This window comes from Camponotus vicinus, unplaced genomic scaffold (assembly GCF_025532165.1).
Source record: "Camponotus vicinus isolate PSW18456_S1 unplaced genomic scaffold, iyCamVici1.0 SCAF_1, whole genome shotgun sequence".
NCBI classification, from domain to species: Eukaryota; Metazoa; Arthropoda; class Insecta; order Hymenoptera; family Formicidae; genus Camponotus; species Camponotus vicinus.
This window is the reverse complement of record NW_028141945.1, coordinates 16300622-16310681: the sequence shown is the minus strand read 5'-3', so window position 1 is coordinate 16310681 and position 10060 is coordinate 16300622. Positions and strand designations below refer to the sequence as shown.

At 43.3% G+C, this 10060-nt stretch overlaps 2 protein-coding genes across 2 annotated transcripts; both read right to left on the bottom strand.

Annotated features, from left to right (window-relative positions):
- Nucleotides 1-2362: 2362 nt before the first annotated feature.
- Nucleotides 2363-6365, bottom strand: LOC145959247 (uncharacterized). The gene is made up of 2 exons (XM_083077901.1): nucleotides 6251-6365; nucleotides 2363-6204 (listed from the first exon to the last, which is right to left on the bottom strand). The coding sequence occupies exons 1-2, from the start codon at nucleotides 6363-6365 to the stop codon at nucleotides 2363-2365; spliced, it is 3957 nt and encodes a 1318-aa protein (XP_082934027.1).
- Nucleotides 6362-7666, bottom strand: LOC145959246 (uncharacterized). The gene has a single exon (XM_083077900.1). The coding sequence runs from the start codon at nucleotides 7664-7666 to the stop codon at nucleotides 6362-6364; it is 1305 nt and encodes a 434-aa protein (XP_082934026.1).
- Nucleotides 7667-10060: the final 2394 nt, after the last annotated feature.

Sequence of the window (10060 nt, the reverse complement as noted above, 5' to 3'; positions counted from 1 at the left end):
TATCTTTTTCTGGAAATACCGAATTTCCAATTTTGAACGGAATCGATTCGAGGTTGCGGAACAAATATATTCAGCGTGCAAAACTGGGACGATTATTGATACTGATGTAACCACAGGGAATCTCGGGGAATATATATTGGCTTCGCCGACGAATTTTACTTCCGAGTGGCGGAAATTCATTCTGTGCCTTCACGATGCTTGCATTAACATCGGCGTAATGCAGAGGCGTAAATGCGTCCGGTGCAAGATGCAACCGCTCATTACCGAAACCGCCGCTTTTATCGGTTACGCGTGAAATTGTACTCTCGAACCGTTGCCAAAGAAAACAAGCCGAAGAGCCGGGAAGAGAAAGGGTGGTAAAGCAACAACAGCGTGTGTTATCATCTGGCGTTGAGAAGAGCCAAGTATTCTCCGAAGGATGATATAGACGTCATAATTCATAACTTGAGCTTCGAAAATTATTTATATCGTTGAACGTTATTTTATAGATTTTTTACATATGTAAATATCTCCGCCTTAATTTAATCCTTTCCCGAGCGGAAATGTAAATTTATGATTACACTATTCTTTCTATTATTCCGTACTAGATTTCATCTCATTATCTTATATGAGGTAAAACGAATTCTCGATAATGTTCCACTTTCTGGAATAAAATATGCTTCTAGTGGCTTATAAAGAGAAAGGCGGATCGTTGGCGGAAGAAATGCAAAATTTCATAGATTCCATATGTATGCTTCAGTTCTTGCGCATCGACTTCTTCAAGCTGATGCGGTTTCTTCGACGTGAGATGGTATTCTCTCTAATGAGAAACGGAAACGCGCGAGTCCTTGCGAAGACCGCTGGCGAATGAGCGAACGCCGACAAATGAACGTATTAATTATTTTTCTTGATAATAAGCCCGCCATCATTCGGCATGTTCGCAATTATAGTTTTGTTTCGACCTAATGTAACTTACCTATCATCGTGCACGTACATTACATGCGTAAACCGGAGAATCAACCGCGACAGAAGCTGTATTAAAGATCTCCCACGTATTAGTGCTATATTTCCGCTCCGCTATATTTAATTTCACAGCATAATATAAAATGGATTTTTGCGATAAAAAGTTCTATTTTTCAAATAAAATACATTTTTTATTTAAAATTAATGTCTTCTATAAGCATCAAATTACTGTCATATTTGAGCTTCAAATTTGTATTCTTCATTTAACCTCAAGAATCTTTTAAAGAATCGCGTATATTTGACTCATTTGGCTTATATGATATTTGTATAAATTGTTTATATAATACCAAAAAATACTACTTTTTAATAAAATATATTTTCAAAATTAAAACAGATATTAAAACGATAAATTTAATAAAAATACAGTGTTCGGTTGTCTTCCAATTCGATTCTGGAAACTTATGTTGTGACTAAAAGAAGTTAACGCAGATGAGGCAGAGGAGGCAATTGAAAGCAAATTTCAATGTAAGATATGTTTTTATGTATTTGTCAGAAATTATAGTTAGTTATCCTTAAATTTCAATAATTATCTAAGAGTCTATGGTTTCACACAATTATATAACTTTTATCTTCTAATTAAAGTCATGAAGTAAGATTATCAACAATGAAAATTAAGCTCAAGCAATCATAAAAAAGAAACCAACTAAAATAAATACTTTAAAATGTTATAACAATAACTTAAATTTAATTTCATAATATAAGACGATTAATATTTCTATTAATAATGATCATAATGTGATAGGCTTCACAGCTGAAAATTAAAAAGAATTAATTATCTGTAAGAGAAGTAGTTATTAGTTGACTCGAGAATAATACGATTGTATATGAACACAATGCTATTTGGCAAGCACCCCCTCTCCCTGTCGGAGGGGTCTGCACAAGGCAAACAATGGATATCAGTCGTATAGAGACTGTTCCTTCTGTGATTGCTCAGAGTCGAACTGGGACTCAACACCTTGCGGCAGAATACAAGAGTCGAACTAGGACTCAACACCTTGCGGCAGAATACAAGAGTCGAACTAGGACTCAACACCTTGCGGCAGAATACAAGAGTCGAACTGGGACTCAACACCTTGCGGCAGAATTGAAAGGCTAAATTAGCCTTAGAGAGAGATTTCTCTCACTCTTCCACCTTTCGGCACGTTTCCTCAGATTGCCCGAGAAAACCCAAAGTATAACTCACAAACTCGTCCCCAATTGGACTCGTATAGGGTTTGAAAATTCGGAAATTCACAAGTCTCGCGAGACACGTGTCGTCACGACTCAAAGACAAAATTCAACATGGCTTCCGTCCGACGCAGCCACGATCCTCCTCCTCTAAGTGAGCGGCCCCGCCGGGACTTGTCGCCCCGAGCGCTCTCTACATAGATTTAGCGTCGGTAATACAGTTCGTTTTCTCAACATTTCCGCCCGCCTTCGACAGGGTATCTGTCGAATGTGCTTCGTTAGGATCTATAGGCAGCACACACAACTTAGTTATGGGCCTTTTCATCGTGGAAACAGCTGTCTTCACAGTGACCACCCGTGTTAGCCCGTGTGGCCCTGGATGAAGATGGATTACTCTTGCTAAGGGCCACTTCCCAGGCGGATAACGTTCATCAGTTATCAACACCATGGATCCCTCCTTGATGTCATTGGAAGGATGATGCCACTTTGATATTGACTGATACCGTTGAAGACATTCCGAAGACCACCTTGTCCAAAAGTGATCCACTTTCTGTCTCAGCATCTGCCAGCGTGAGAGTCTGGAAGTCTTCTCGTCTAATAGACTGGGCTCTGGTATTGTAGTGGGGGGTTCTCCAATAAGAAAATGCCCGGGGGTTAAGGCGGTAAGGTCAGATGCGTCTTCTGACAGCGGACATAGCGGTCTGGAATTTAATACTGCCTCTATTTGAATTGTGATGGTCGTCAATTCTTCATACGTCAAAATGGCGTCCTTTAACACCCGTTTCAAATGGTATTTTGTTGATTTCACTGCTGCTTCCCACTTTCCTCCGAAGTGGGGGGCAGAAGGGGGATTAAAAATCCATTTAGTATTATCCTTGGTTAGTATGGAGGCAATATCGTGTAACTCCTTTGAAGATGACTCAAAGAGACGTCTCAGCTCCACATCCGCTCCTACAAAATTTGTGCCACAGTCACTTTGAAGTGTGGCGCATATTCCTCTCCGTCCTGTAAACCGCTTGTAGGCGGCAATAAAGGCTTGGGTCGTGTAATCAGTGACCACTTCAATGTGGATGGCTGACGTAGCGAGGCATACAAATATTGCTAAGTAAGCTTTATAAGTACGTGCCGCCCGCCCTTTCCAGGTTTTCACCATCAAGGGACCGGCATAGTCAAGACCGGTGTTGTAGAAGGGTCGAGCAGGAGATACTCGAGCCGTAGGGAGCTGGCCCATCAACTGTTGAGCTCGCACGCCTCGGTAGCGCGCGCATCGCCCACATTTCAGGATGTGAGATCTTACAGGAGCTCTTCCACCAATGATCCAAAATGATCTTCGAATGAAGCTCAGGGTCACCTGAGTACCCCCGTGAAGCATTCTTTCGTGAGCATCATCTATTATTAACGTGCTGAGTGCTGATCTTCTAGGTAGTATGAATGGATGCTTCGTTTCCGTGTCAATTTGAGCATTGTGGAGCCGTCCTCCCACGCGAAGCAGGCCATCTTGATCCAAGAAGGGAGTAAGACGTGCTAACGGGTGAGATTTTGGCAGCTGCTCTTTCTTAGAGATAATTCCTATCTCATTCGAAAACCATGCCTGTTGTGTAATCCGTATCCATAACTTCCGACTATTCTCTATCTCTTCAGGCGTCAGTGGATGTGTTAGTGGTGACGAGTTCGGCTTCTTCCGTAAACAAGAGATGAACCGGCAACAGATTGTTGTAATTCGAAGTAATCTCGTGATAGAAGAGTACTTGTCCATTAACTCCCAATAAGGAGCTTGTCGAGTGACTGCAACCATGACGTTACTTTGTCGTTCTTCCATATCAACGTCATGTGTAGGTTCAACTCTAAGTGAAGGCCAAAATGGTTTGGGTCTTGGCAGCCAGGTGGGCCCATTCCACCATAATCCATGTTGTTGCAAGTCAGCTGGTCTCAACCCTCGAGACGCACAATCCGCTGGATTCTCCTTGCCGGGTGTGAATTGCCACGTTGCATTCGGCAAATTGTCATGTATTGCGGAAACTCGGTTGTGGATATAGTCTTTCCAGCGGGCTGGATGTGTGGTGATCCAGGTCAGTGTCACGGAAGAATCGGTCCAACAATATACTGGTGCATTTGTAAGATCGAGTGCTTGAATGGTTTTCGTCATTAAGCGCGCTAGGAGTAAAGCAGCGGTCAGCTCAAGACGGGGAATAGTGACGCGTTTTATCGGTGCAATTTTAGTCTTGGAACACACGAGCCGCGTAAGATGTTCCCCATTTTCTTGAGGTACTCTCACGTAAATCACTGCGGCAATTGCTAACTGTGAGGCGTCTGAAAACCCATGGAACTGAACGGAAGTAGAAGCGCCATTGCTGCCGAGCCATCTCGGAATCGACAACTGCTCGAGCTGTAGTAGCTGCTGACGAAAGGTCGTCCATCGTTGCTGTAACTGCAATGGGAGAGATTCGTCCCAACCTACTTTTGCCAGCCAGAGCTCTTGTAGAATTATCTTGGCCCTTACCAGGATCGGCGCGATTAATCCCAGCGGGTCGTATAATCTTGCTATTTCAGATGCTATTTTTCTTTTTGTGAAAATAACGTTATTGGTCGCTAAAATGGTTGAGAAATGGAAGGTGTCTGTGTCTGGCTTCCAGACAAGACCTAATATCTTACAGAGTGCAGGTTCGATTTCAACAGGAGATGGTGACTTGTCGGTGCTCTCAGGTAACACTTCGGAACAGTTGCTGCTCCACTTTTGCAGCGGAAATCTGCCCGCTTCACAGAGCAGTGTAAGTTGTTTTATAATTTCCTTCACCTCTACGATTGAATCCGCTCCTCCGAAGATGTCGTCGACATAACGGCCTTTCGTCAAGGGAGTGATTGCTCTTGGAAAGCGATGTCCTTCATCCTGCACTAACTGCTGAACTGTTCTTAACGCAAGATATGGGGCGCAATTTAGTCCATATGTTACGGTTGTGAGTCGGTAGGCAACGAGTCGGTCGTCTTGTTCGCGCCACAAGATCCTCTGTAAATCCCAATCGTCTTCATGTACCGCAATCTGGCGAAACATCTTGACTATGTCTGTTGAGAATAAGATTCTGTGTGTTCGAATCCACAGGAGAATTTCTGTTATGTCCGCTTGTAGTTTTTTGCCTGCGTGTAAAATGTCGTTGAGGGAGAGTCCGCTGCTAGTGCGGCTGGAACCATTGAACACTACCCTCAGCTTGGTTGTAGGGCTGTTCTCTCTAAGCACTCCTAAATGAGGCAGGTAGTATACGGGTGAGGCTTGATTTATGGAAGCATCAGCTCGCACCATGTGACCCTGGTCCTTATATTCCTCAACGAAATCACGATATAGCTGATGAAATCTCAAATTGGATGAAAATTTGTGTGTTAACCTGTTCAGGCAATTGAGTGCTCGTTGTTTTGAGTCTCCTAGAAGCGTCGGTTCTCTTTTCAAAGGGAGACGTACGATGTATCTTCCCGTTGTGTCTCGTGAATGTGTGGTTCGGAAGTGTCGTTCACAAACCTCTTCATCCTCGCTTAGTTTTGAGGCAACAGATGAAGGGAGTTCTTCTTGTCTCCAAAATCTGGCGATCAGCTCTTGTAACTCATGGTCGAGTGTACAATGATGAGCTTGTGCCGGTAGTGTCATTTCGTTTGTAAAGATCGTTCCGGTGAGAACCCATCCAAATATGGTTTGTTGCGCGACAGGGGTTGACGGCTCGCCCTGGATCAAACCTGGGCGGATAACTGTACCGTAATAGTCCGACCCGAGTATGATATGGATAGGCCCGGAGCAAGCGTAATCAGGATCAGCTAGTGATAGACCGGTTAAGTGTGGCCAGTGTTGTGAGGTAGCACTGTAGGGTGGTAACTTCGCAGTGAGCCTTGGCAGTATATATGCCTCGATGGTACACGATATTGTTGGATCATGGATTGAATAGAGCTGTATTGTTACAATTCCTTTGGTATGACCTGCGTGTGTGCCACCAATTCCGAGAAGCGGGATTGAAGCTGCGGATCGTCTTAGCTGCGCACGTTGTATCAATTCTTCTGAAATAAAGGATAGCTCTGATCCTTGGTCGATTAACAGTCGTACGGGATAGAGTTCTTGGTTCTTCTTTCTCAACAATGCTCTGCAGGTTGCAAGTAGCGTTAGTTTTCGATTTGAGGAAGCTCTCCCGGACTGATGTATGCACACTCTCGGATGTCATTGTGTAGTAGGTTGATCTCCTGAATGTAGGGCGACGGTCTTCATTTGTTTTTCTGCTGATTGTATTGACGTCGTGTTGCTGGCATCGTGTATCGATGTGTGATGCTTTTTTCCGCACTTTACGCAACGTCTCGTGGAGTTGCATTTACTAGCCACGTGTGGTCCGAGGCAGTTAAAGCATCGTTTTTGTTTTGATATGTAGTCCCTTCGTTGTTGGAACGTCATAGATTGATATTTCTCACATTTCGCAAGGTAGTGAGGAGAACCGCATAATATGCACGCAAAGGCACCTTGTGTAGTCGTTGAAGAAGTGGCGACGTGCGCCGCAACTTTTGTTCGGGGTTTTCCATGAAACCCAGCGGCACTATCCTTGTGTGAATTAGAAGTGGGAGTGAGCAGGTTGAGGTTTTCCAATGCTCTAGTTCTTCCAACCAGGAACTCCTCGAACTGTGCGTAAGTAGGATAGGATGTAGATGTTCCCAGTTTCACTTCCCACGCTTCTCGAGTTTCAGGATCTAGTAACCTTACGAGTAGGTGTAGTAGCAACGGGTCCCAGTGATGCACAGCGCAACCAAGTGCTCTTAAAGCGCCTATGGCTTCCGAAATTGTTGTTAAAAGCGTTCTCAAACCTTGCGGGGATTTTGTCTTAAGCGGCTTCAAGCTGGTGATCCTGTCAATCTGTGCCGTTATCAGAAATCGCTTGTTTTCATATCTGGAAACTAATAAGGTCCATGCAACTGCAAAATTGTCTCCTGAGACTGGTAAATTGCAAACCAAGCGGGCCGCTTCTCCGGTTACGCACGTTTTCAGGTAGTGCATTTTCTCCACGTTTGACAATTCAGTGTTGTCGCGTATGAGCGACGTAAATAGATCGTGGAACGACTTCCAAGATTGATAATCCCCTGAGAAGGATGGTAGTTTTATCCGCGGCAAGGCACTACGAGGCATTATTGTAACAGAAGCTCCATGGTCAGAAATTGAAGATCTTGTCTGTAGATCTAATGTTTCGAATTCGTCTCGTTGTGAGAGCAATTTTGCGCGAGAATATACGTAGAACGCCTGACAGCGTTCATAAACTCGTTTTCTGATATACTGCTGGTCGCTCAAGGCATCACTTTCTGATAGGCACATATTCTCATGTTCTTCCTGGAATCTTGTCCAATTCTGTTCTAGCATTTCTAAACGCGTAATAACTAATTGACGCGTGACTCGTGGAACTTCCGTGTTGTCGAACTCCGCAGCTTCCTGTATCAGATTAAACCGGCTCAGTTGGAGAGCAATCCTTCCATCTAAGTTGGACATCTTGTTATTATCCGGCTCGAAGGACCACTAATTGTTCGGTTGTCTTCCAATTCGATTCTGGAAACTTATGTTGTGACTAAAAGAAGTTAACGCAGATGAGGCAGAGGAGGCAATTGAAAGCAAATTTCAATGTAAGATATGTTTTTATGTATTTGTCAGAAATTATAGTTAGTTATCCTTAAATTTCAATAATTATCTAAGAGTCTATGGTTTCACACAATTATATAACTTTTATCTTCTAATTAAAGTCATGAAGTAAGATTATCAACAATGAAAATTAAGCTCAAGCAATCATAAAAAAGAAACCAACTAAAATAAATACTTTAAAATGTTATAACAATAACTTAAATTTAATTTCATAATATAAGACGATTAATATTTCTATTAATAATGATCATAATGTGATAGGCTTCACAGCTGAAAATTAAAAAGAATTAATTATCTGTAAGAGAAGTAGTTATTAGTTGACTCGAGAATAATACGATTGTATATGAACACAATGCTATTTGGCAAGCACCCCCTCTCCCTGTCGGAGGGGTCTGCACAAGGCAAACAATGGATATCAGTCGTATAGAGACTGTTCCTTCTGTGATTGCTCAGAGTCGAACTGGGACTCAACACCTTGCGGCAGAATACAAGAGTCGAACTAGGACTCAACACCTTGCGGCAGAATACAAGAGTCGAACTAGGACTCAACACCTTGCGGCAGAATACAAGAGTCGAACTGGGACTCAACACCTTGCGGCAGAATTGAAAGGCTAAATTAGCCTTAGAGAGAGATTTCTCTCACTCTTCCACCTTTCGGCACGTTTCCTCAGATTGCCCGAGAAAACCCAAAGTATAACTCACAAACTCGTCCCCAATTGGACTCGTATAGGGTTTGAAAATTCGGAAATTCACAAGTCTCGCGAGACACGTGTCGTCACGACTCAAAGACAAAATTCAACATGGCTTCCGTCCGACGCAGCCACGATCCTCCTCCTCTAAGTGAGCGGCCCCGCCGGGACTTGTCGCCCCGAGCGCTCTCTACATAGATTTAGCGTCGGTAATACAGTTCGTTTTCTCAACATACAGATAAATAAATCGCACGTAATTTTAACGAGCAAACGTATTTTCTCAGACGAATTTTTAGAGTATAAAAAAATATCGATCTTGACGTGAGATTCGTCACACCGTAATAAGACATACAGTCGTTACGACTTATCAAACGATGACTTAATTTTATTGCCCGCAAGATTTACGGCGGCCATCGGATTAATAAAACAATCAATCGCGAGCTCACGGCGATATTTTATTAGAGACTAATCCTCATGCAACGCGATCACGTGGTACGATTCTTCAGTGGTCCACGATTTCTAATTCTGTCGGAACGACGCGCGATAGATCATGACGGATGGATCGTGACGGCCGGAACGTATCGGATAGATCATGATGGATACATCACATCGGAGATATATTCTCATTTCGAGTGAGACTACATATGGGATTAGATAGACTGTTTTGCTCCGTGCGAGATTACCGTTTCTAGTACACGTCGATTTCTTAACCGCTCCTCCCAGCCTCCTCGGTCGCTCCTATTGATTCGGCACGATCGATCCGTCTCGATTTCGCACCGCGGCCTTATATGGTCGAATCTAATTTACGGACGCTGAGCGAAATAATGGGAAGTTCTAAGATTATCGAATATTATATTAATGATATTAATTATTAAATTACTCGAGCTAAGAGATAAATTTATAAAAGCTGAATTTAATTGAATGATCATTCTAAAATTTTTTATTCGTCTCGTTATTTGTTTTCTAAGTAGCTTAATAAATATGCCTTATGTTATAGATTTAAATAAATTTTATTAATTAATTAAAATAATATTTTTAAAATACTTCTTTTTATAATTATTTATAATGTTGTTTCCCTTGTGTAACAGCTACGACTTTTCGTGTCATCCAGCGTTAGTCAAGTAAGAAACACACCGCTCATTTTCTGCGGACGTCCCGCTCGAGAAAATCTACTTCGAACAGAGTCATCATGAACGTGACATCGGCATGGGCCGGGATACTGACGGCGTTTCCGTCTCCTCCAAAATGAAGGGCGAGGGGACATGTCTCTCGCGACGAAGAATCCGCGAGGGAACGATCGATCAGGAAGGAGGTCTGACACTAATTGCGGGGAACACTCGAGGAACACACGCGGTTCCAGCGCGGAATGATCGTCGGAACGAAACCGGCGTGATTTATCGCTTATCGGCGGTTGCCTCATCCCGTTGATTGGCCGACTGGAGGAGAGGACTCGGAGGTTCGGCGCGACACTCGTGTCCTCCCCGATTTACGATCGGTGACGTCCGGTTAGCATGACGTCGAACATCGTCGACGACCGACATAGCCGGCCGCTTGATTG